This window comes from Nelumbo nucifera, chromosome 1, assembly GCF_055504915.1.
Source record: "Nelumbo nucifera cultivar China Antique chromosome 1, China Antique-T2T, whole genome shotgun sequence".
NCBI lineage: Eukaryota > Viridiplantae > Streptophyta > Magnoliopsida > Proteales > Nelumbonaceae > Nelumbo > Nelumbo nucifera.
The window spans coordinates 40,089,874-40,117,520 of NC_142649.1; the positions used below are offsets into that span (position 1 = coordinate 40,089,874).

The following is a 27,647-nucleotide window of genomic DNA, read 5'->3' on the forward strand; positions in this document are numbered from 1 at the left end:
TAATTTCGAAGCTATAAGAGTAATTGATTTCATTGAAATAATTTACCTGTGCTGCACATCATCATTTACAAAATTGGAACAGATATTCTTCAAAAAAAAAAAGAAAAATAAGTATCATGCTGGCCAAATTCTAAAACTATGATGGAAATGGAAATTCCATTCCCTTGTCCTTGTCATGGAGTTCGTTTGCAAGTGCTTGATTGTGCCTGATGCAGGGAAAATTCCTCCCAAAATGAATACATTAAGACGTTGGTCCATCATGGCAGAAAATTAGCAGACGCCACCCAAAAGTACCACCAACAAAAATAATTAGCAAGATAAGGTAGAAAATTCCTACACCTTCCCTTGTAAAAAATGGTAATGGCATTGGAATCAATCTTATAGAGACAAGCTAGATATCCAATCAAAACTTGGTGTAGTCCTCCTTCCACTTGTTGACATACCTCAGGAAAGCCAATGCTGGACTGCCCCTTGGTGGAGCCCGTACCCTTGTTGAACGCCTGAGCACAGCCTCTTCCAGTGCAATCTTTTGGGCAATATCTTTCAATCTCTTTGTTAATGACACACTAAGATTCAAATACAATGTTGCCAAAGCAAAACAAATCAGAAAATTCTCAAGGATGGGATTCAAATTGTAAATTGTAAGGTTAAATCTGAAACCCCTAAAGAATTGTTAAAATATTGCGAAAAAATCATAAAAATATAAAAAACAAATAATCAATTTATACAAATTCATAGATAAACAAAGACAATGCAATAAACATTTTCACACATGTGAATGCTGAATCAAGACAAATTAATTTTCAACTTAAATCATGTCATTTAGATGTAGAAACATTTTGTGGGTAGCAGATCCGGAGTGGTTAAAATTATAGACCTACTAACGAAAATGAATCATGACCCAAAACAAAGGAAATGAAAACCAATCATGAATCCTCTACATTGCCCAATTCTAAAAACCAACCTAAGCTATATAAAAATAACTTGTTACCAAAATGAGGCCAGCCATGATTTGTGTTTTAAAATCACCAGGCACAAGGTGAGGCACGCGTGTAAGGCACAAAAAATTGCAAAAAAAAAAAAAAATTGGGGTAAATGGCTGAAACCTCTCCTGAAGTCAAGTTAATTGATAATCTCTTTCTTGGATCTATCCTGCATGCTCTTCAGTTATAGACTAACTCAATATTTGTGAATTCTCTTACAAAATCCATGCATTTTTACATAACTTTTTATACTGTTGTTATCTTTATTATGACCTCATAATTGATAGGATGATTGGAAGTGGGAGTGAAGCTAATGGGATCTACATCCTGAACTTGGCATCACAACAACCCTTGGCTTGTCCTTAAAGTGTTGATAGTCCTAAGTCTATCAATCAAATAAAGTTGATGCACAATCATCTGGGTCATGTGCCTTTTGAGCCTTGTAAGATATTGTTTCCTTGTTTTTTCAGTCAAATAAAGTGTCGTTGTCTTTCCTTTTTCAGTCATGGGCGGTTGTAATTTGTAAATAATCTATAGGGTTAAATACTTAAGTACCCCTGGGTGCAGGTGGAATTCGATCCCAAGTCTCTGATACAACCAGCAGGAGACCTTACCAACCAGTTGGTTGGCACCTTGCTAATACCATGATCTTCTCAAGTGTATCATCAGGGATGAATCTTTGTTTGTCATGTTTTTAAGACACACAACAAATCTATCATTTTTGCTATCTTTCCTTTTTTGACAGATGGGTGTATATTATTCCAGCCCAAATTCAAACGGTGCTCTCAGTTAAAAGACAAAACCAGTATTTAATGGAAATGCTTTAAAACCACAAGTATTTTTTTGGTAAACAAAACTATAAGCTTCGCTTTGTGCTGAATAAAAAAAAAAAAAACTTGCAAAACAGTAGCAATATTTTTAAAGTGAACTTGTGACATTGATTTCTGGTTTTTGAAACACAAAAAAAAGAAAGAAAAAGGAAAAAAAAAAACTAGCTAGAAAAATGCAAAATATAAGGCTCCGTTTTGTTTGTGGGAAGATTTGGGTGGGATGGGATGGGATGGGGTGGGAAAGTGTAAAAAATTACCTTTCCGTTGTTTGGTTTTATATATGGGAAAATAATAGGAAAACACTGTTATGAGGGAGAAGAGAGAAGAGGAAGATGGAGGGAGAGACAGAGAACTCCATGACTGAAGCTCCGATCTGTGTCTGCGAACCCAGCTCTAAGTTCTAGCATGGCAGAAAACCTCCGATCTATGTTTGCGTCGATCTGGGTTCTACCATGGCAGAAACATCTTCAACGGTGGTTACCAGCAGCAGTGGTGGTTACCAGCAGCGGCAGTGGTGCAGCAGCGGCAGTGGTGCAGCAGCGGTGGGGCAGAGGATGAAGATGAAGAAACTCAAGTTTTCTCGAGTTTTTCCACCTGGGTCGCACGGTTTTGGTGCAACCCCGATTCCACAATTTTGGGATCTCGCATCCCACTTTTTTCTCATCCCATCCCCCTATTTCCCTTGAAACAAATGAGAGAAAAAGGAATATTCTCTTTTTCTCATCCCCATCCCAAAAACCAAACGGAGCCTAAAGGAACAGAACCAGAAAAGAATAGTTCTTTTTCAAGACTATAAAATTTTATGATATTGACTCTTTGGCACCAAAGAGATAGAGGGAGTGGGGAGAAGGACCATATGAACATAAAAACAGGAATTGGCAATGCTGCACAGTCCTGCGAATATGATTAAAGGTGGTCTGATTCTCTAGAGGAAACCGAGATTAACAAATGTGTGTGTGTGTGTGAGAGAGAGAGAGAGAGAATGATCAATGGTGAGTTAACTGATTCAAACGTTGGGGCCATAGACTCACAGTGCCATGTACAGGAGTGGGAATCTTCAAAAAGTCAAGTAGTAGCAGTTTAGCAGTAGCACCACTTGCTAGTGTAGAAGTGGCAAAAACAGAAATAGTAGCAGAATAGAGAAACAAGTGACGTCCATGCCTTTCTTTGACTGTGGTCTGCGCCATATCTGTAGCAGCTGGCCAACTCAGGAGTGTATATGTAAGTCAAATAATCCCCGGATTTTCTAGCTGTGCAATTGCAATCTCTAGTTCTCTTTCTACACCTTTTCTTTATTCTAAAATATATAAAATATCTCGTTACTTATTTGATATTGTTGGTGACAGAATTTCAAGTTAACAATCGTTACCTTATGACATTTATTGTAAATGAATGAAGTGCTGATTCATGTTATTGTGGTGTGTTTCTGTGTGATACCCTTAAACTGGACACATATGAGACTCGTGTTAGTTTAGTTGTTCCATCTTTATCATACTTTGCCTTTTTCTTTGCTCCATCATCTACTTCTATTCCCAAAGATGTTGTAGAGGCCATAAAACAACCCCGATGGAGAGAAGACAAGGACCAGGAGATGAAAGCCTTGAAGAAATCATGCTTGGCAATTAGTGAAGCTTCCTAAGCAAAGAGTCTGTTGGTTGTAGATGGGTGGATAATGTGAAGTACTAGGTTGATGGATTAATTGAAAGGTGCAAGGCCCAGTTAGTTGCAAAATAATACACTTAGACATAAGGAGTTGATTATTAGAAGACTTTTGCACCTGTTTGGATGAATAATTGAATACAGTTCAGTTATTGACCTCACTAGCTGTGCATTTCTCATAGTTTTGTATCAAGTGGATGACAAAGAATGTTACCACCGGAGATGGTTATTCTTGATAGTGAAAGGTAAGGTATGCAGGCTCAAGAAGTCAATCATGGATCAAAACAGTATCTGAGACTTGATTTGATAGAATAAGAGGAATAATTCAGGTGGGATACAGTCAGCTGCATGCTATCACGTTCTTTTTCCGGAGGAATGATTGATGACAATGAACTCTTGAAGTTGAAATAATATCTAGTTACATAATTTGAAACAAGGTTTTAAAAACTGACTCAGAAACAGAACTGCTTTTCCCTCTGGTTCCCGGGTTAGTGGTTTGACCATCCAGGTCGAGTGGGTCAAAACGGTTGTATTGACTTAGGTTTCAATGTTTGTGCTTTTCTGTCATAGGTATATGGTCCTTCACTGGTAACCATCAGAAATGTGGAGTCAGATTTTAATTTCCAATGTAAAATAGATGCCTAAACTCTCTAGGTATGAACACTTCATCTCTTGTCTTGAGTCTTGCTGAATGAGGTAGTTGCCCAAAGCTGGAAGAGTTTACAAGCCATTTTTGAAGAAAGGGTGAAATGGATTATAGGCTTTGAACTTTTAAAAAAGTAGGTGTCCTTCCTCCCTCCCTCCCTCCCTCCCTCCCTCTCTGCGAACTGTGAAGGCAGCTGATTTTTTTCTCTGCAACAAATTGGTTCTCTCTCTCCCTCTCTGCAACAGATTGGTGAAACTATGAAAGCAACTGATTTCTTTCTTTGCAACAAACTGGTGAAACTGTGAAAAACTGGTTTCACTCTCTGCAGCAGATTGATGAACCATAACAATGAAAGTATTCTCTCATGATCCCATCCAAAAACTATGAAAGAATCTTTTTGGGGTTTGGACTATCGATGAGATTGGAGAAAAAAGAAAAAGGGTAAGAGAGTTGCCAGTAGTAGGATGGAGGTAGAAAGAAAGAGAAAAGGAAAAACCTAGGGCTGAAATAAGACCCTAGGTTTGCTATTTTATTTGTCGAATAAGACAAATGGGGATATGAATGTCTTTTTATAATTTCTTTTATTTGTTTCAATTTTCACTTATGCAAACTGTGAACCGTTACCTGGGTCGAATGGTTTAATGGTTTAACCATCCGGGTCAGCAATTCTTTGACTAAATCAGTGGTTTTTATAAAAGTAACGGGTTGGGCCTTAAACAGAACCGGTGACCTGACTGGTTTCCAGGCTGAACGGTTCAACCATCCAGGTCAATGATGGTTTTAAAACCTTGGTTTGAAATAAAAAATCTTGGTGAGCAGTTTGGGTAATCTAGGACCAGTTGGAATTGGGGGAGAAATCGGGATGAAAATGTTTCTACTCTGGCATGTCGGGACCAATAGGTGAAGCAAATGCAATCAGGGCACAGAACTTATGGCTGCACTGCATTAAGTGCAGAAAGCTATGGAGATGGGAGTGGAAAGACTGATAGTGGAAGGAGAGTTTAAGGTACTGATCAGTTGGTTGATGGAGACATGGAGGGGGACAAAGCTCTATGGATTTATAAAAAAGAATTTAAGCAGTTCAGGTGGTTGTGGTTCACAAGGGATATGCTATTAACAGTTCAATGGATACAAAAATCAGCAAATAATTTGACAGATACTTTGGCCAAACAAGGGGTCAATCGACAGCAACTTTTCTGGGGTCAGTTGTAACAGATTTGATTTGGGGGGAGGGGGGGGAGTTGGGCTATGCCCTCACTTTATAATTGTAATGTACTGCTACAACTTTTTTATCAGCAAATAAAATTCATTTATTAAACTGAAACAAGATTACAGGTGTTTTAGCTACTTAGCAGCCCAAGTTACAAAAGAAATAAGAAATCCCAAATATATAGGTCATCCGGTTTCCTTTTTACTAGAGCAGGTTACAACTTTGCCCAAAATAAGGTTGGTCTAACAGCCCCCTGTTTAGCTAGAACATCTGCCAATCCATTTGCTGTCCTTTTTACCCAGCCAAAATTTGCAAGACAATCAATTTCCCTGAAAACAAATCTATACTTCCAGGGTACTGAGTGGATTTTCTTTGCCTAGGAAATGACCAAGAGTGAGTGTCCTTCAACTTCCAACTCTTTAACTCCTAGTTGTAATGCTAGTTTCAAGCCTTGCAAAAGAACCATAACTTCGGCCTGAACTGAATCTCCTCTTCCTACTGGTTCTAAGAACAAAGCCATAACCACTCCTTGATAGTTTCTAAAAACTCCCCCTATGCCTGCCCTCCCCGGATTGCCAAAGGAGATGCTATCAAAGTTTAACTTCAGCTTATTTACCTCTGGTGGTTTCCAATCCATTCTGACTACTACTTTATGTATGTCTATTTATACTGCTACAACTTCACATTGTACTTTTTTAAGTTTAATCTTAATGAAATTCTGTTAATCAAAAATAAATAAATAAAAGATTTTGGTGAACTTAAGTACTTGGGAATATAAGTGGCAAGACCAATGAAGGGCATCCTCTTCATTTATCGAAGTAGTTCTTGATCTATTAAAAGGAGACCATTATAGATCCCAATCATAAGATCAGTGGAAATAAAGGCGATGATGTATCAGCAGATGATGGAATGTATCAACAATTAGTAGGGAAGCTCTAATATCTATGTCTGACTTGATCTAACATTTCTTATGCTGTAATTTTGGTGAGTCAATGCATGCATCAGCTCCACCTACCTCACTTAGCTATAGTTAAGACAATACTTTGTAATTTAAAGATGCTCCATGTAAAGTACTGTTATATGCAAGGATTAAAATATTGATACAATACACTCTGTATCGGGCGTATCATTAGGGGTGCAAGTTGGGTGGGTTAGGCCGGGTTTATGGTCAACCCGGGCCCGACCCTAAAATTTGGGCTTGAGGCTCAAGCCTAAGGTCAAGCCCGACCTTCCCAGCCCGCACTGTAATTTGATGCACTTGGGTTGGGCTCGGGCTAGGTCTGGGCTCAAGTTGGTTGATGAACCCACTCTAAAATTATATATATATATATATATGTATGTATGTATACGTATGCAAATATGTATACAAATGTATATTTATACAAATATGTATATATATATGTAAATATGTAAGCAAAATTAACATATATATAGATATGTATATATGAATGTGTATAGTTGGGCCGAGTTTGAGCTACCTAACGGCTAGGCCCGGGCCCGGCCCAAAAAATAAAAAAGCACAACTTCTTGGGCCCGAGGACCAAAAATCCAAGCCCAACCCATGTAAAATTTTGGGCTGGGCCCGCCCAAGTTGCACCCCTACATATCATTTCAGTATCGGTGTACCCAGCCCAGATGCATCTGGATACACCATACACAGATTTTTTCTTAAACATTTAAAACATCTCAGTCCTCTTCCCCAACCCCCTGATCATTATAAAATGAAAAAGAAAAAAGGAAACAAAATAAAAAAAGGTAAGTATCAGCCATATCTATAGGTACTGATACCCACGTTTGGGTAAGGGATTTATTGATATTTTAACCCTTGGGTTATAATGGTAACCAAAAGCTAGAGGCTTGCATTCATATAGATTGGGCTGAATCTATAGATGATAGACGATCTATTTCAGGCTATTGTACATTTGTTTGTACTATGGTTGAGGACTCGCATGTCCAAGTTTGGAGTTTCTTTTTAAGGGCCCATGAAATTATTTTGTGACAACCAGGTCACTATCAATATTGCCAATAAGCCAATCTAGCATGAATGCATGATCATACTAAACATATAGAAGTTAAAAGACAATTCAGGTCCTTCTATGGGAGGAGCATTCAGGGACAAAGGACATGCGAAAACAATGTTTTTGGGCCCAATTGGAATTGGGGACTCTGCATGGACTGAAATCATTGCTGTTCTCTGTGAAATACAATAGGAAAGAAATATGAACCTTAACAAACTAATCAATGAATGTGGCACAATAGTGTCATTGAATGGCCAATGAATAGTGAGAAACTGGTGTGGTCCTAGAAAAATGAACTGGGTATGTTTAAATGGCTTTCAAGGAACATGCAAATAAAAGTTCAATGGATATAAAAGGACAGGAAATGGTATGGATGATATATTGGCCAGTAAGGTGTCTCTAGGGATCAATTTCTTGGGGCTCAATTGTAAAGTCAGAGTACTTCTCTAAGGGGTGTATGAAATTGGTATATATCTTGTTTATATTTAATAAGATCTAAACACTTATGAAAAAATATAGAAGTCGAAAGATATTATATCTAGGAAGGAGCAACAAATGGTGAAATCTATCTACCTTTTTTTTATAAGTAACAAGATTTTATTAAGAGAATGGAGAGAAAAGGTTGCAAGTGTTCAGCAAGAGGCACGAGCTGCAACCTCTCCCAGCAATCAAAAAAGAATCAAATTACAAATGTGCCCAATACAAGTGTTCCCTATTTTGCCCCTTGCTTGGCTAAGCTGTCAACCATAGCATTATCTGCCCACCCATTGTAACCTTGCACTCGTATTCCTTGTCAGCTACTTGAATTTTTTCAGTTCATTTTTGTAGCACCAGACCACATTCTCTGGGTTCTATAGCCACCCTACCACCACCTTTGAGTCGCCCTCTATTAGTAGCTGTTGCATTCCTAGTTGTACTGCAAACTGTACTCCTTGGAGGGCAGATAGTAATTCTGCCCTAGAGGAATCCCCCACACCTAATAATTCTGCCTGAGGCATGCCTTTTAAATCACTGGTCTACTCTGTCTTCAAGCAGATCCAGCACTGCCTTACACTTCTCAAAGGGGGTTAAAATGAATGTCCTCTTCAACTTCAACCTTACTGTTAATAAATCTGCAACTTCCTTCTGGTCTTAAACCCAGGATTTTTGCTTCAACTACAAGTTTATTTTCCCAATCTTCTTTCTTTAAATTAACTCCCATTCCTGTGTTTCCCTGCATTGTTCGACATTATTAGAAGCTCTTGATTGTCAACCACATCTTGGCTTGTAGTAATAATATTTGTTGCCTTCTCTGTTGTATTTTCTGCTTGTTTAGCAACCTTCCATTGCAACAGCTCACTTAAAACCCCACTTACCTCCTTCCATCCATGACTTTTCCTTCCCTTTGGAAAGCAAACAATCTGCTTCCTACCCTTACCAAAGTATTCAGTCAGTGATATAAAAGATCCTTTAGAGTTTTTCTTGCTTTCTACTACATATTTCCTTCCAGCATCAGAAAGATGTTCCTTACAGTTGGTTTGCTTGCCCTTGTAACTCGCTTCCTCCACAAAGTCCTTGAACCATTCAATCACTCCCCAGTGATTTAAAAGATGTGCCTGAGGCGCACCTAGGCGCATTTTAGGGTAGGCACCTCGCCCAGGTCCTAGGCGCAGCACTTTCAAAAGGCACATGCCTGGTGCACCTAGGCGTGCGCCTGATGCACCGCCTTGTGCCTTGTGCCTTGCGCCTTGGCCCAAGCATACACCTTTTGAAAATTGTATGCCTCTTCTTAAAAGGCAATTAAAATTATTAAATCATTAATTTTGTATGAGAATTAAGAATTTAAGACCTTAACATGGACTTGTTTAGGCTTGCCTCGAGGGGCGTGGCACAAAGGCGACTCGTAGAATCAGGAATGTAATATGTTTTACATCACATTAGCTACTTGAAGTAATGCAATTGAGGAAAAAAAGAGATTGTGGGCTTTACATGCTTGAAAATGTTTTATATGTTTGATTTTATTTTTAAATTTTCATTTGAATATGCTTTACATGTTATGTTTATGTATTTTAATTTTAGATAATAGGTTTTTTAAACTATTAATTTTAAAATTTAATTTTATATTTCTTATCAATATTATGTTTAATATTTTTATTTTTTTTTGCATTTTTTGGCATTTTTTTGAATTTTCTAACTTTTTTTATTTGTAGCAATTTTTTGTATTTTTGCACCTTGCGCTTTTAAAACACTATCACTCCCAGACCTAGCAGCACCATCCCTTTCTTTGCTTCCCTAATCTTCAAACTCAGCATACCTTTCAATCCCATCTCTTCGAACAAGAAATCCTTAGCTTCTACCCTCAGCGCTTTCACAAACTTCCTCATCCCCTCAACAATAGAAGGTAGCATCAAAATACAGTCCCCTAAGATGAGAAATGGAGAAAAATCCTCCTCTTGCAGTATAACAAAATCCACTAACTACCCAGATGCATATGTATCTTGGCAAGGGCACAAGCAATAGTAGGAAGAATAGATTCAACTTCTTCAGCACTGACCTGTGAATCAAGTATACAGCACAGAAATTGAAATTCTTGCTCCTACAAATGGTCCACAAAATAGACACTGGAACATGAGAAAAAAGTTCTATCGGGCCAAAATCAGTGGGGACAATTATACTGCACCCCACGTCCCCACCCTGCTGGCCACTGCTGCTCAGGAGAAATTAGGATGGGAGCACTGAACCAAGATGTTGTGCCTGCTGCCTAACTCTATCTACCTTTTGTGAGTCAAGCAACCAACTAGCTGATTGTTTGACAAAGGGTGTAACATCAGTCCTAGGCCATAGATGGAGGATAACTTATTCAAGCTTGGCGTGCATAACATATAATGCCTAGCTTTGAGTTTTTGAAAGGCACCTACCCATTTAAGGGCATTTTTTTTCCATTTTCAGTTGTTACAGATTGTAATTATGCATGTATAAGTGACAAGTTTAAAACCTATTAGAAGGTTGCTGCCACACCTTTTGCCTCTCATTCTATTTCTTATTCATCCTCTTCTTTCTTCTTCTTACATCTCAATCTACTTTGTTCTTCTTTCTTAAGACTTGCTATTGGAACAAATAGGTGACAAGGAAAAATATCTAAGACAGGCCATTACATAATGTTGGTCCAAGCCATATAAGGTAGATTACATATGGACAGAACCTTTTGCATTTTTACACAAAGTGACTGCTCTCATACTCAAACCAGCGTTCTCATGCTTGTCAACCTGAGAACTTGTCCAGAAATAGTTGTCAAGGCATCACCTAAGCAGGTGCCCAGGTGACAAGGCACCCTTTATGGGAAACAAAGACTGAACACCATTGACTTGTATCAAAATAGCACCCATCTAGGTGATTAAATGTCCACATAGGCAATACACAATACCTTGTACGACTGTCAACAGTACCCAAAAATCTGCAGCCCAATTTGAACCCTGATTCAATTATTTCAGATTTGGATAGGGTATATAGATAAATGGATTGGATTCGGATGGGACAATTCACATCCGATTGATAAGCAATATGATACAATATTATGTGTACACATTTTATTAATTAACAACACATATTCATGGTGGCTGTGCTGCTGCTAAAAGCGTGCAACAACAATTAGTTATCAGATGTGGGAAATGGTATGTAATGTGAAAAAAAATGGCACTCGTGATCATGGTGGGCAAAGGGCAGGGCCTAGATACCTCCTAATATTAGCCAGCTGCCTCCTCTGCCCTATGGTGAGACTCTGGTAGTGGATATTTTTCAAATTCCTCTGTCCTTCCATGGTTTCCACTGGCCAGTAATAGACATTGTACAATAGTGGGTTCAGAAATGGTGCTAACTTGCATATTGGGGTCTGTAATTCTTTTCTTTGTGCTTTTGCTTGACTATTCTTGATCAAAATTTCACCTCATAATAAATTCCACTTCACATTGTACAATGTGAGTGAGTTAAACTTTCTGTGCATATTTCTCTACAACTTTTCTTTTGAAAAAAAACATCATTCATTTCTTTATATTTTGCTTGACTATTCTTGATCAAAATTTCACCTCATAATAAATTCCACTTCACATTGTACAATGTGAGTGAGTTAAAACTTTCTGTGCATATTTCTCTACAACTTTTCTTTTGAAAAAAAAAACATCATTCATTTCTTTATATTTTGGTATATCTCTTGTAGAGATGGTTTTGTAGTGGATGTTGATGGTCCTTCATCAGTATTTCTCTACTTTGTCCTTGTTTCTTTTTTGTTTTGTCATGGGAGACATATTTTAAAGCCCTTACTAGAAAATGATTTAATTAGGTTATTTAAGACTAGATATAGAGTGTATTTTCCATCATATAGAGTGGATGCAAACTGGAAAACTGGGAGTGTGGTCTCTTAGACAGCCGCTAAGAGAGATTATTAGCTTAGCAAGGGAGATTGGGGTGCACTTAAATTGGGTAAGAAGGTCAGCAAATGGAATGGCTGACACTTTAGCTAAGCAAGGAGTTACTAGGGAGGCTTTGTTTTGGGCCTGTTTGTAAGTTTTTGATTTTCTTTTTCCATCCTTTTTGTGGGTGGTAAGCCTGTAACCTTTTTAATTATCTAATGAAAGTTACAATTTCCTATCAAAAAAAATATGTAGGCTAAAGAGCTACTGTATGTCAACTACTTTACTTTAAAGTCAAACTTGCATATATCATCTTTAGGCATCTAGTGTACCAAGTGGCATGTCCTATTATTTTAGATACACATATGGTAGATATGGATTAAAAATTGAGCAAAATCACTTTATATATGTAGAGAACATTGATGTGGGCCCCACAGCTGTGGTCCCACTCTGTCCGTAGGGTAGAATGTATCTAGTCACAGCTGTGGTCAATTTGTTATTCTGTTATTCCTAGTTGCTATTTATTTTTCAGTTTTATATTGTTTGTTATGTATTAGCAGTTATGATGTAAACACCAAGGGCAGATATGTCCTTTCATGTAACTAGCATAACATATATATATTAAATTAAAGTGGCGGCGGCAGAATATTGACATTCTGTTCTTCTCCTCAAAATCGGTGTTCTACTGCTCTCTCACCACTCTTCCTTCTACTTCTTCTTCACTTTCTCTTCTCATCGAATCTGAAACTTCTTAGTGATCAAGACTGATAGCAGTCTTGAACATCTACATGGTATCAGAGCCAAGTTAGGGTTTCTCATGTGAGCCTAATACTAGCCGACCACATGAGAATCTCCTAGGACTGGAAGCTGAAAAGGAGGAATTCGCAGACTGATTCTTGGAGATCGCCAAAGGTGCTAGCAGCTATTGGAAACTTGCTAGGGTTGCAGAGTGTTGGTGGTCGGGAAGGATCAGAGAAGACTAGGGTTCGGGTAACCCTAGAAGGCAGCGAACATTTTTTCCTTGTAAGTTGTTTACTTTCTAAGAGAAGTTCTACCAAAGAAGATAGGTTGGACCTATCTGGAGGGGAAGGCCGAACCATTCTAGGTTTTTCTCTCTTCGATTCACTAGGGTTTTACAGCAAACCTTGGACCGAACTGTGTTTCTCTCTACTCTAGGGTTTGAAAGTGATCTTGCGGCAAGCCCTAGTGTTTGACTGAACCCTGTGATCTACCTAGAGCTACCCTTAAGTTTATTGGTAGGGCTGATCAGATTCTAGGGTTTCTTATTAACCCTACTGCAAGCCTATCTATACGGTTCTGTTTGGGTTGTGCAACTGAATTGCTTAATTAAGGACTGATTAAACCCTACTGCAAGCATATCACATTTTTTTAAGCTGTTCTCAGAGTCCTAAGGGGTTAGAGCTCTACGGACAGCTACTGTTGTGTTGGCTAGTTGGTTTCAGATCAGAATTATCTCAATTTTGTGCACATACACTGAGAATACAGATCATGCCTATACTGTTTTGATTGAGATTGGTAGTTCAAGTGTTGTTTTGAGACTTGACAGAAATGGAGTTTAAAAATCAGGCAAAAGGCAGCCTTGGGAACATCAATTATGGTAGTGTTTCTGAGATGGGTGGTCAGATTACGACCGTAAAGTTTGATGGATCAAACTATTTGGAATGGGCCCAATCAACCATGATGGCTATTGGTGGAAGAGGTAAACTAGGGTACCTCTTGGGAGACATGAAAGAACCTCCCAAGGGAAACCCGACATATACCAAGTGGATGCAAGAAAACTATTTGGTTATGACATGGCTGTGTAATTCTATGCAGCCTCATATTAGCTGGAATTATTTGTGGGCAAAGACAGCTAAGGAGATATGGGATGTTATGAAAGAAACGTATTCCCAACCCCTTAATGTTGCCAGAGCATATGAATTGAAATGTGAAGTGAAAAATCTTAGACAAGGAGAGAGACCGGTTTCAGTATATTTCTCTACCTTGCAGTCCCTGTGGCGTGAGATTGATCACTTAGAGACTCTTGAGTGGGAGAGCAGTGAGAGTGGGGGTTTGAGTTCTTGTCTTTAGGGGGAGAGCAGTGAGAGTGGGGCAGTTCCTTTACCTATTCCATTGGGTGATGAGAGCTGCAATGGTGAGGGTAGTCAAAGGGATCAGGAGTTGAGGAAGAGCTGCAGTGGTGAGGGTGGTCAGAGGGATCAGGAGTTGCGGGTTTATCACAGGCGGTGCAAGCAGGTTGATCATGATCATCAGCAGTCTAGGCCAGCTCCAATCTCATCTGCAGCTCCAGGTCCAGATACTACAGTCCCAGAGCCCACAGAGACTTCCCCTACAGATGATCTTGACCTTCCGATTGCAGTCCGTAAAGGGAAACGACATTGTACTACATCCACAGCCCACTGTATTTCCCATTTTTTATCCTATGATCGCCTATCTCCTACCTACAGGTCCTACCTTAGTTCCATTTCCAATGTCCCTATTCCAAGAACAGTGCAAGAAGCCCTATCCGTCCCTGAATGGAAAGATGCAATGCAAGTTGAGATGGATGCCCTATTGAAAAACAACACCTGGGAGGTAGTTGATTTGCCCAAAGGAAAGAAACCAGTTGGATGCAGATGGATATTTACGGTGAAGCATAATGCAGATAGATCTATTGAGAGGTATAAATCTCGGTTAGTTGCAAGAGTGTTTACACAGACTTATGGCATAGATTACTTGGAGACCTTTGCACCGGTAGCCAAGATGACTACTATTCGAGTCCTATTGTCCCTTGCAGCAAGTCACACTTGGCCTTTATACCAAATGGACGTGAAAAATGCCTTTCTGAATGGAGATCTGCAGGAAGAAGTTTACATGCGTTTGCCTCCTGGATTCTATGATGCAAAAATAGGTAAGAAGGTCTACCGACTCAACAAGGCTTTGTATGGTTTGAAACAGTCACCTAGGGCTTGGTTCGATAAATTCAGATTAGCTCTTGTGAAGTTTGGTTATGTACAGGCCCAGTCAGATCATACCCTATTCATCAAGAGGGTGGATTCCTCTTTGACACTACTGGCAGTATATGTTGATGATATTGTGGTCACAGAAAATGATAGCCATGAGATTGAGTCTCTTAAACAGCTTCTTCATCAAGAATTTGAGGTGAAGGACCTTGGTGTACTCCGGTATTTTTTGGGTATTGAGGTTGCTAGATCCAAACAGGGGATCTTTATTTCTCAGAGGAAATATGTCCTAGACCTGTTGGCAGAAACTGGAAAATTAGGTGTCAAGCCTGCAGATACACCAATTGAACAGAACCACAGGATTAGTGCCGAGAGTGGGGAGCTTCTTGAAGACAAAGTTATGTTCCAGCAATTGGTAGGAAAGCTCCTATATCTCTGCCTCACTCGGCCAGATATTACTTATGATGTTAGTATTGTCAGTCAGTACATGCATTCTCCTAGAACCACACATCTTCTTGCGGCAGAAAGAATCTTAGCCTACTTGAAGAGATGCCCAGGTAGGGGTATACTATTCAAGAACAACAATCACATGAAGGTGGAGGTCTATACGGATGTTGATTGGGCTGGGAGTGTTGATGACAGAAGGTCTACCTCAGAATATTGTGCCCTTGTGGGAGAAAATCTTGTCTCCTGGAGAAGTAAGAAACAAAGTGTTGTCTCCCGGTCAAGTGTTGAAGCAGAATACAGGTTCATGGCCAACGGAGTGGCTGAAATCCTATGGCTAAGATCTCTACTTGAGGAGTTGGGTATTGAGTATGAGAAGCCCCTGATGTTGTACTGTGATAATCAAGCCGCCATTAATATAGCACATAATCCAGTACAGCATGACAGAACCAAACACATTGAAGTTGACTGCCACTTTGTACGAGAGAGGGTCTCATCTCAAGAAGTATGCCTCCCTTACATCACATCCAGTATGCAACTAGTAGACATCCTCACTAAAGCCGTATCAAGAAAGAAGCTAGAAGCGGATCTATCCAAGTTGGGAATGATGAACATATACTCCCAACTTGAGGGGGAGTGTAGAGAACATTGATGTGGGCCCCACAGCTGTGGTCTCACTCTGTCCGTAGGGTAGAATGTATCTAGTCACAGCTGTGGTCAATTTGTTATTCTGTTATTCCTAGTTGCTATTTATTTTTCAGTTTTATATTGTTTGTTATGTGTTAGCAGTTATGATGTAAACACCAAGGGCAGATATGTCCTTTCATGTAACTAGCATAACATATATATATTAAATTAAAGTGGCGACGGCAGAATATTGACATTCTGTTCTTCTCCTCAAAATCGGTGTTCTACTGCTCTCTCACCACTCTTCCTTCTACTTCTTCACTTTCTCTTCTCATTGAATCTGAAACTTCTTAGTGATCAAGACTGATAGCAGTCTTGAACATCTACAATATATAAAGTTTTTAGTATATCTATTTTTAATTTCTTGACAAGTTTAGAAAAAGCAAGAATAGTCTTTTACGATACAATTCATGATATAGTTTTGACTTTCAAGGTATCAAGGTGAGGCAAGGCAACAAGGGGGCACCTTCTTTGAAGATAAATAAAAAAGAAAAGTCATTAAAACTCAAATACTAAACATACAACTCCAAGTGATGAGGAATCACCTAATGACAAAAAAGATAATCAAAACAAAGAGCACCAAGACAAACCCACCCCACAAGAAACTTAACACACTGCCCCCAAGACCAACCCAACAAACAAAACTACAACACATACAAATAAGGAAACCACACCCCAACCGACAACATTAACCTAATTAGCAACCACTCCACATCCAGAACCCCTTTTTATGATCCTTAACTTCCAATTCTATAAAGATCTTCCTTTCAAACTGCTCCCCATCCAAGAAAAAAAGATCCATAATTTTACTCACTCAAACTTCACCATCCATAATTATCTTCAATTCAATTTTCTTCTCTGCCACTTGATTAAGAATATGCTCATCTTCACTTTCTTGATCCTTCAATCCTTCCTCCTGCTCTATCCCTTTTCCTTCATGTTCAAAATTTGCTTCCTTAGGTAGAATTTTTAAGTGTCAAAGCCCCCATCATCCCTTTTTTATCCAGTCTTTACCTTTCACTTCCTCTCTCGTCACCTTGTTACCTAGTCACCTAGGCGGGCACCTAGACATTGCCTAGGTGAAGGGGCTTTTTTAAATAAAAATCATGGATCCTAGTTAAATTCCCTAGATCCCATAGCAACCAGCAACCATCTTTCACTTGTAATTTGTAGAGAACATTGATGTGGTCCCCACATGTGTTAGTTAGTTTATGATTGTTTATAGTAGTTTTCTGTTAGCAGTTATTTCAGTTATTTCTGTTGGTTCTTTTATTTCTTTTGCCATGTAAGCAGTAAGGGTAATTCAGCCCTTTTACCTTTATTTGAATAATTAATATTAATCTCTCTTTTCTGAATTCTCCTCTTCGAGTTCTTCTTCTCCTCTTCTCTTCTCTTCGTCTCCTTCTCTCTTCTCAATCTTTCACTTGTTTATTTCACATTGAACCTAGGACTGATTGCAGTCCGATTCGACTACTTAATTATCTCTAACCTTCATAAAAATCATAACAAAACATAGAAAATCAGCATATTCATAAGGGCTTAGCCTCTATTTTTGTTGTAATAACAGAACAAAAGAATGTGTTAACTTTTTTTTTATCATTAAGAATGTGTTAACTGTTGATTGACAGAATTCTAAGTTCTTCCTTGTGAAGTTTTGAAGTTTATGTTGATTGAACCCAAACAAAGAAGAAAATAATTAGAAAATAGTTTATAAATCCACAAAATGAAAAATAGGGGGTGTTCAACAATATGGTTGGTTTTGTTTTTGAAAACAAAAACAAATACCACATCATAAAGAATATGCAAAATATTTCACAGCACCATGTACAAAATAACTCGGCATTTAAGTGAGGTGACCCCCATGGGAGCCTTGTCATCTAAGCATCGCCTTGACAACTATGATTCATGATTCGATTAAATTCAACTTTCACTACGATTACAATATGATTATGACTCAGAACATTGACACTAACAACTATGGGCTAGAGATATATGTTGCATATGTCAAATGCAGTAGTGGTGACTGTGACTTCATGAAACTTTAAAGCATCCATTCACCGATTGATTCAAGAAAAGCCAGGGACTAAACTCACCATATCCTCTGATAGTACTTCTCCAGCTGTTTTTTAAGAGCCCTCTCTCTCTCCCCTTTGCAGTTCAGTGAACCCATCAATGCATCAAGCTGCTTAAACATTGCAAGTCAGAACCACTGGAATAAGAAAGGAATCATGAAAAGTTTGATTTTTGTGTGAACGTGTAGCTTAGTTACCTCCTCCTTTGAACTGTAGTAGCCCCATAGCTTGGAATCTGAATTCTCAACAAATATTCTTCCATCACGCCGAAAATACCAATACCTGTTATAGTTTCTATCCTTTCCCAATGGGCTGGTGCGTATAAAACGTTTCTCAATCTCCCGCTCAAGATGCTCTTTCTGTTTGCAAGACAGAAGTCAAAACACAAGTATATATATACCCACTCCACACACACGGAAACTTGGTGGCATCTTACCCTCTGTTCTCTACATTTCTTTTCCTGAGCTTCCTTTTCTTTATCCTTCATCCGTTTCAGTTCCTTTCGATTTTCCTCAATCTTAGATTGCTCTTTGCTTTTCCCCGTAGCATTAACAACATCTGTCTTCTGCTTCTTTGTAATTTTTCTTGATGTCACATTTATATGACTGCACTCACTGCAGAAAAATCAAAGCCATCATAAATCTTTTCTTCTTTCTTTTTGTCCTTTCCTCTCTTCGAAGGACAAATATAAGATAGTGGTTAGTTGATTTATGGGTGAATATTGACTTTTGACCTTATACTTGCCATATCAACATTCTGGACTTCAAGAAATATTTTCTATATAAATACAAAACACTTTAATTTAATAAGTTAATAACAGCAAAGTCTTAATTAAGAAAGAAAAATTACACTTCCTTACCTGTTTTCTGAAACGCGGTTCCCTTTAGATAAAACATTTCCATTTCTTTCCTCTAGAACATCTCCATTCTGTCGAGGACCAAAACCATTTTCAGAAGCTTGCAAGTTACCCCCTCCATTCTCCAAATCACGTCCTTGTTTTACTTCCTTGATGTTACACCCTGCTTTCAGAAGTACCTTCTCTTCTCTCCTCTTTCGGGCCTCCTCCAGTGCTTCACCCCTTTTTGTGGCAGCAAGTGCCTGCTGTTGCTCAATATACTCTTCCAACTTTTTTCTAACAGCATCGGTTTCAAGAGATTCAGCAACTAGTTCCTGGAAGATGCCCAGTTTAACATGAATATCCAAAAGGCCATAATGACCACGTTTTATTGTTGGTATCTGACTGGATAGTTCAGGTATATCAACCATCTCCAAGAAGTCACACAAATACTCTGTCCAATTCATTAATGTAATCTGGAAAGGAAAGAAACATATAAATTTGCCCAGAATAAGAAATTTTCTTGGTTACATCTCCAATCAATCAGTACTAGGGAAACCAACATTTATAAGATAAAAGGAACTGTGTGTACAACCACGAAAATATCAAGTAATAATTTAAATTTCAATAGGAATATCACCTTTGCTTTCCGCTTTTTATTTTGTATAGCCATGAAATAGTTGCCTTCGTTTTTTATAAGCAAATTGAGAAGTGACGAATGTGATTCCACAATAAGAATCAGATTGCTATCCTTGTGACAAATTGCATTTTCAAAATCCTCAAGAGAAAATGGCCACAAATGCAACAGCCTGCTAAAAGAAGAGCAAAAGTCCCAAACCATTAAAAGATCCCCAACACAATCCATTGGAACACCAAAATCCCTTGATGGAGAAGGACGATCAGTAAAAACTGGATCATCAGCAGCAGGCTGCACTAAGAGATCATCAATTGGGTATTTAATGGGTTCTTCCTTTGGTTTTCCATTTTCTGCATAAACCAGAGAACCAATCATTTTTAAAATACAGGAGTGACTTGAAAATATAAACTGCACAACATTTTAAGATAAATATAGATAACTCCAATGCTAATGTGCTGCTTCATTGTCTGACTTGACAACTCATTACCAGGACCTCTTGTACATAGGTTCATAAATAAATTCACTAAAGCTAAGATCATATCATATAAACTAGCTGGAGTATTCAAATTCAAGGGTGATGCAAATTAGGCGCAAGAATAACATAATTGCCATGGTCAAGTTACCTTTCTTTGCTTTCTTTGTCATGGTCACAACTTCAGAGTTCTTACATTCCAGTTTTTTCCTTTTATTTTTATTAGTCTCTCTTTTTTCAGCATCCTGATATCAAGAACATCACAACAATCAAGATATCTGTGAACTCCACTAGAAAACCAAGCACACGTTAGATTAGAAATTTACCAAGGTCTCTTTTACTTCCTTGTTTTTCTTTTTTTGTTTATTGCCACCAAGACTTCCACTCTGCATGATAATATCCCACAATTCCTGTGGAGGTTCAATTGAGATTCCATGTTTCTTTGCTAATTTATCATGAATCACCCAAGGACAACTTTGAGAGGTAGATTCCCGAATAAAAGACTTCAGCACACCTCTACTGAAAGGCAACTTCTTCCGAAACAGTACATCTGCGTTTACTACTGAAGTATCAGTTAACTTCTTATCTTTATCAAGCCATCCCACTTCATAACGCAAATTGTCAATATCATCCTCCAGAACTTTCAGTATTTTGCATGGATAAATACAATTTTCTTTCCTTCCATACAACTCCAAACCTTCTGATAAATGTTCCTGCAACTTTGTACATATTGTGTTGATAAGCTCTTTTAACCTGAGGGTGCCTGCAAAAGCAATGCACTTTGATTAAAGAGTGAACAACAGACCATTTTAGGAGTATAGTGTATGAGAATGGTAAAGTTAAAATTATAAGCTAATATAATTTACAGGTAAGCCAAAGGCCAGTAATTTGTAGTAAGGATGCATGTTGTATTGAAAATAGCAAATCTCGGGCATAGAACCATAAGCATTTCAATCTTCAAGAAAATAGATGTAGGCTTTTCATGTACAAAATAATGATAAAAGAGTTAGCTTATCTACCAATAATGTCTAGCTTGAATATGAAAAGTATTACTCATCAACTTCCTACTGAGCTAAGGAAGAAAAGTTGCTAGCTTCCTCTATTACAAGTATAGTTGAAGTTACAGATCACTGTTTGCTAAATAAAGAATATTTCCAGTTCCCAGAGAGTGTAAGATCTCCCTACTTTGTTATCAATAACACAGGTTTAATTAACTTTTGAAAGCAAACCAGATTACAATCCAGGTCATATTAACATGGAACCCCCACGGTATTACAATATAGCCCAGAACATATGATCCCATGAAACACCTTGCCTGGCAAAGTAATCTGCCAAGTTATTTGCAGACTGTTTTACCCAAAAGAAGGTAGCATCATCCTCACTGGCTATGCTCTTTATTTCCCTTAGGGCTTGTCTCTGCATCCAAATAGGGGTGTCCATGAAAAACCGAAAAACCGAAAACTGAACTGAACCAAGAAAACCGAACCAGAAAATGCTGTTAACCAAACCGATCAGTTTGGAATTTTTGAAAAACCGAAGGACCGGTTCAGTTTTTGGTTAACCTACAAAAAAACCGGCAGTTAACCAAACCGACCGGTATATATATATATATATATTTATATGTATATTTTATATATATTTTTAATATATGTCATATTTTCTATATATTATATATAAATATAATATTCATTATATATATAAATATATACATATATTATATTTATAATAATCTATTTATAAATATATTATATATATTGTATATTTTTATAATATTTATAATATATTATATATCATTTATTATTTATAACATAATATTATACATATATTTATATAATATATATTATAAATATAAAAAACCGAAGAACCAAACCAGTCAAAATCCGAAACCGACGGACCGATTAACCAGTGGTACCGGTTCGGTTTCGGTTCAGGGAAATGGAAAAACCGGTGGTACCGGTTCGGTTTACAAAAACTGCCCATGGTTCAGTTAACCAAATCGTGGACACCCCTACATCCAAACTCCTTAATTACCAACCTGTAACCAAGTTATTACAAGCTTTGAATCCCCTTCAACCTTCACTCCTCTGATGTTAGCTGTTTTACAATCTCACACCATACAACAGAGCCATAATTTCTGCATTTCAGGAGTATCCCTACAGGACCCGAGAAGAAAGCCAAGATAGATCCATTTCCATCCCTCACTGCCCCTCCAATCCCAGATGGACCTGGGTTTCCCTGTGAACTCCCATCAAAACTCAGCTTTACCCTGCTGTTAGAAGGAGGCTTCAATTCTACATGGACTTGCTTACTGATTGAAGAAACAGTTATCACTCCCCAAGCTCTTACAAAATCATCCTCTGTGAAGTCCTTGAATATCTCCAATGTTTTTTCTTTTTTGATCAGCAAGGAAAAGTTTATTAACAGAAACTTAAGATTAATACAACAAGATGGAAAAACCAACAACCCAAGAACGTAACAGTTTACAAAGATACCCAAAAAGCTGTTGTTTCATGACCCCCTGTTTTGCTAGGGTATCAACCATCCCATTTGCTGTTCTTCACACCCACTTAAATGCAACATTTAAATCCTTTGAGAAACTTTCCACTTCCCTAAAAGCATGCCTAAGTGTCCAGGGAATATGACAGCTGCACTTTTCCCATTAGATGATCATCTGCAAACTGAAGGCGTGTCACCACAACATAACATCTACCCATTCTCCAACCTCTAAAATGACCCAAGTTGTCTTGTTTGGTGATTAGGCAATTTATGTGACACATAGAGAAAAGGAGAAAGTGGGTCTCTTTGCCTCAATCCTTGTTAGATTAGGAAAAAATACATAACCTCATAATACACCAAGACTGAGTAATGAACAATTTGATACATTCACACCAATCAAAAATAATTGGATACATTCATTTGTCCACTTTCTCCATCAATTCCTAAATCACCCACGTTCTAACACCTCTATTTGTTTGGTAAATGGTAATAAAATAAAATTTATTAAAAGAAAAAAAAGAATATTACAAGAAAGGTGACCAGGAGTCACATGAGAGAGAAGAAGAAAAAATAAACCTACTCCCAACCAAACAAGAAAAAACACACTAGATACCTCTTCAACCAAAGAAAGACAGTCCAACAAACAATCAAAACCAGGCAACCTAAACCCCACAAATATATCTTCCAAACAACAAAAACAAATTAACCAACCCTACTTAGAAAAAAACAAAGAAAACAAAACCTCGACGCATGCCAAAAACCTAGCAACCTAAGAAAAAAAATCTAGGATAAGACATCTCTATTTTTTTAAGACTTGATTTCATCACCTTCTTGTTTGGCACAATCCCAAATAGACCTCCTTTTAATTTAGCAAGGTCTTTTGACACCAAGACATTCCAATGCTTTCTCTGACTTCTGAATCTTCTTACTGCAAGAGGAGCCTTCCTAAAATCCTTGAGATCCTTAGACTTCTCATTAATCCTTTCCAATTCCAAAACCAACTTCTTCTCAAAAATCCAAACTGAACCCAATTCTTCCACCCTTTTCATTGATAGCCCCAACAAGTCCAGCTGATCTCCACCCACCCCGTGCAACTTCAACCCTTGAAATATTTCCTTAAGAGCCTAGCAATGACCAATCGACATTAGTAATTCTTTAGTCATTGCCCTTCAGCCCTTCATTAGTAATCCTCTTAATAAAAGAAAAAAAAAACGCATTCTTAAGTTCAACAATGTACTTCAAAAATCTACCACTCTTTGTACAAGCAAAGCCTAAAGAGTGAACCAAGTAAAACAACAAGCATTAGAAGGTTCCCCCCCTAGTCATGAGAATCTTCACATTGCCTTATTTCAAGAAATTTTTTTGTTGATATCAATAAAAATATTGTAACTAAAGCTTGAAGATGATAAGTAAATAAAAAATTTTATTAAAGAAAAAAGAGATTACAAATGACTGTCACAGGACATGTCAATCCAAGTGAGATGAGTGAGGAGAACCGCCAATAGCTTGGCAGATAGCCTAGCCAAGCAAGGGGTACATAGAACATATATGTTTTGGGCCCAAATGTAATTTGTTTGGGACAGCTTATAAAGGTGGTTTTCTTTCACAACTTCTTGTTGTAAATAAAAAATTTTATTAAAGAAAAAAGAGATTACAAATGGCTGTCACGGGACATGTCAATCCAAGTGAGATGGGTGAGGAAAACCGCCAATAGCTTGGCAGATAGCCTAGCCAAGCAAGGGGTACATAGAACATATATGTTTTGGGCTCAAATGTAATTTGTTTGGGACAGCTTCTAAAGCTGGTTTTCTTTCACAACTTCTTGTTGTAATCCTATTTTCTTCTAATTAATGAAATCTTTTTTCTGTGTTGCAGATCAAGAGAGAGAGAGAGAGAGAGAGAATGTTTCAAGGTGAACAAATTTAAACATCACTTCTTCCTAATGATGAGTCCTTACTGAATTGGATCATACGAAGCACAGGTGCCATTAGCTCATTAGGGAACTGTTGAACCTTCTCAGTTGCACGACACTCTGAAACCAAAGCCTCCTCATATGTTAAGTTTTGCTTCCCAGTAACTTTACATGTCCATACTCTTCTACGATATAGATTTATCCGCTTCAGATATTCTCTGATTTAGGTTAAGGAAAGATCCAGATAAATAAAATGGTCTGATATCTTAGGTTGCAAAATAATGGCAGTGTCAATTTCTCCTTGGTAAACAAGACTTGGAAGACCAAACCTTTGTCACAATATTTATGGATAAGAAAGAAAATGTAACAATTCAAATGCATAAAATAATAACTTTCTTGAAAGTTCATGTCATTATCCCTAAAGACATAGAGGATACTGATAATCACGAAATATCTCTTTTGTGAAGCGAACTTGGAAAATAATCTCGTGAGGCTCCAAATCCCGGGGTGGTTCCACCAGAGGAAAAGCTTTTCTTTTGAAAAGAGGCATAGGAATTCAGTCTACTGCGAATAAAAGAAGTCTAGAAGGATGGATATACTTGATTTAGGATATGTACTTCCTGTAAAACCCACAAAATGTCAGTTCCAATACAATCATGGCACTGTAGAAGACAAACCTTTGTTCCAATATTAAAGACCAGTGAGTGTAACAACTTTGTTAACTTTCTAAATCAAGGAGAAACAAGAAAACGCTATCCTTTTTCATAGGAAAAAAAAAAAAAAAAAACTTTGGGAAAAAAGCCATTAAAAATTCATTCCAGCTTCTACCATTCAGATTTAGTAACAGAATTTCTAGTTTAGATTCAGAAATTGTAAGAAATGCTTCATATACAAATAAATAAATAAAATATTTACTCTGCTTCTCATAAGAAGGAAGCCCTAGAATCCAATTAATCAAATATGAATTATACAAATAAATCACCCCCTAGAATTAAAACCTGCATTTTCCAAAAAGAAATCCAAACGAACAAAATCACATCAGCAACACCCATATTCAGTAGAGGAAAACAAACCCTAGATCAAAATACCGCAACTGAAAATAAAAATTCTTTCCCGCCTGAAATCCAACTTCATGAACAAGATGTTCAAATTCCACGAGCACCCAGAAGAAATCAGGAGAAGACGCCTATAAAAGACCCAATGAACAAAACTTATTAAACCCTTACACAACCACCACAAACTTCCCCACTTTCACCTCCTATACATTCAGAGCAGAACTCATGTGAAGTATAAATCGAACAGAAAACTTGAACTCCATCAAAGAATGCAGAAACCACTCCAAACAAGAAAGAAAGAAAACGACAGAAACATCCAATGTTTCAACAGGAGACACTCATTTTGACCTAGAATTCGCTGAAATCTGCATAGCTTTTCGTCAGAAAACTTCCAAACGAGAGCTCTTGCGTCAAAGATCCATGTAGAATTAACAAATGAGAAGAAAAATAGAGTTAACCTGAAAATTCTTGAATAAAAAGCGTGGCAAACTAAGACGAACTGCTCCCCTTTCGAGGTCTCTCGCTCTCTCTCCCTCTCTTCTCGTCTTTCTTTCCGAGTGAAGTTTTTGCTCCTCTCTGCGCGGCTTCGCTCGTCCCTCCTTCTTGGAAGAAAAAGAGAACATTTATAAAATTCAATAATTGAAAACAAAAAATAAATTTACAGATTACCACTCTCTACTTAGGGGGTGATGACAATTTGACACCTAACCCCCGAATTATGTTTAGCCATAAAGGCCCCTAAATTTTGGATTTTATCGCTTTATCCCTACTCTTAGTCATAGGTAGACCTGTTCATGGGTCGGGTAGCCCGATGGCCCGGCCCGCACCCCGGTCGGGCTTGGTCATGTAATTAGGCCTGCGGGCCTGAACTCGGGCCTAACACAGTAAGCCCAACTGTGTTTCGGGCCGGGCTCGGGATTTGTCAAAAAAGCCCGGCCTGAGCCCGGCCCGACCCGATTCAGCATTATATATTTGATAAAATATATAATATGTATTTTATACATTATATAAAATATATAAATAATATAATATTTATTAAAATATATATATATTTTTTATTCTTTTCTTTATAATCTCTCTCTCTCTCTCTCTCTCTCTATCTCTATCTCTATCTCTATCTATCTATCTATTCAGTCACTAACAGTATGGGCTAAATTTCGGGCTCGGGCCCAGGCCCAGGCTTTGGGCTTTTTATGAGGGTCGGGCTTGAGCCCAAGTTGTAGGCCCAATGGTCGGGCCGGGCTCGAGCTCGGGCCTTAGAAAATTCTATTAATACAGAGTGAAAGCCTGGCGCGGCCCATGAACAAGTCTAGTCATAGGGGTGTCAATTGGACTGGATTTGGTCCAATCCGGTCCAGTCCAATGTGAGTCCATTACAAATGGATCTGGTCCAATGAATATTTTGGACCAGTCCAAGACTGTCCAATCTGTTCAAATTCCTATTAATTTAGATTGGTTTCAACTCAAACTTGGTTCATTGACACCTATGTTCTTATTTTCTATCAATGGACCAGATACTGGCTCAATCCAATATAAATTCATTATGGATAGACCAGGTCCAATCCAATATGTGATATTGGTCCATCCAATCAATCCAAATTCAATATATATTATTGGTCTGTCCAATCCGTCCAAATGGATTTTGATTTGGATGGAGTCCAACCCAAAACCAGTCCATTAGCACCCCTACTCTTAAAGGTGTAAATTGGGTTAGGCCGTGGATGGCGTGTGCTTTTGGCGGACCATGTGGTGTTGGCTTGCGAGCTGAGCCGAGCCGTGCTTTCCTCCACTATGATATTTTGGGGGTCAGCCTAGCACGGCCCATGGCTAAAGCCCACACGGACCCTTGCCATGTCGTGTCATGCCATGGGCCAAGCCAGGCCATGGATTGGGCCAAGTCATGAGAGGTATATATTATTTTAAAAATGAAAAAATAATAAAAAATTAAAGTAAATTAATAAAATAGACAAAAAAATAAAAAAAAAACTCTTAAAATTTTTATTTTATATGAACTTGATGTATACAATCGTTTATATATGTAATAATAAAATGAAATAGTATAATAAAATTTTATATCTATATTAATATATTTTATATTTTATATTATTATATAATATATATGGGTCAGCACGCGGGTGGCACGACCCGCTTGGTCATGTTGTGCCATGCCGGCCCATGGGCCTGGAAACCCAAGTCCAGCATGACCTAACTCATCATGCCATGCCCGGCACGGCCCACGTGCCGTCATGCCAAGCCACAAGCAACAGGCATGATTTACACCTCTACCTAAATGTGATGGACTAAGAGGAAAAAACTATCAAAATTACAAAAATACGCAAGCCA

At 38.0% G+C, this 27,647-nt stretch overlaps 1 protein-coding gene across 1 annotated transcript; it reads right to left on the reverse strand.

Annotated features, from left to right (window-relative positions):
• LOC104588964 (DDT domain-containing protein) lies at window positions 1-25,901 on the reverse strand. The gene is made up of 11 exons (XM_010247109.3): window positions 25,763-25,901; window positions 24,687-24,869; window positions 24,295-24,467; window positions 20,168-20,604; window positions 19,993-20,086; window positions 19,373-19,719; window positions 18,757-19,208; window positions 18,334-18,511; window positions 18,095-18,256; window positions 17,919-18,007; window positions 1-566 (listed from the first exon to the last, which is right to left on the reverse strand). Exons 2-11 carry the CDS (start codon window positions 24,797-24,799, stop codon window positions 404-406), a joined length of 2,208 nt encoding a protein of 735 aa, XP_010245411.1. The 5' UTR covers window positions 24,800-24,869; window positions 25,763-25,901; the 3' UTR covers window positions 1-403.
• Between the last annotated feature and the right edge of the window lie 1,746 nt (window positions 25,902-27,647).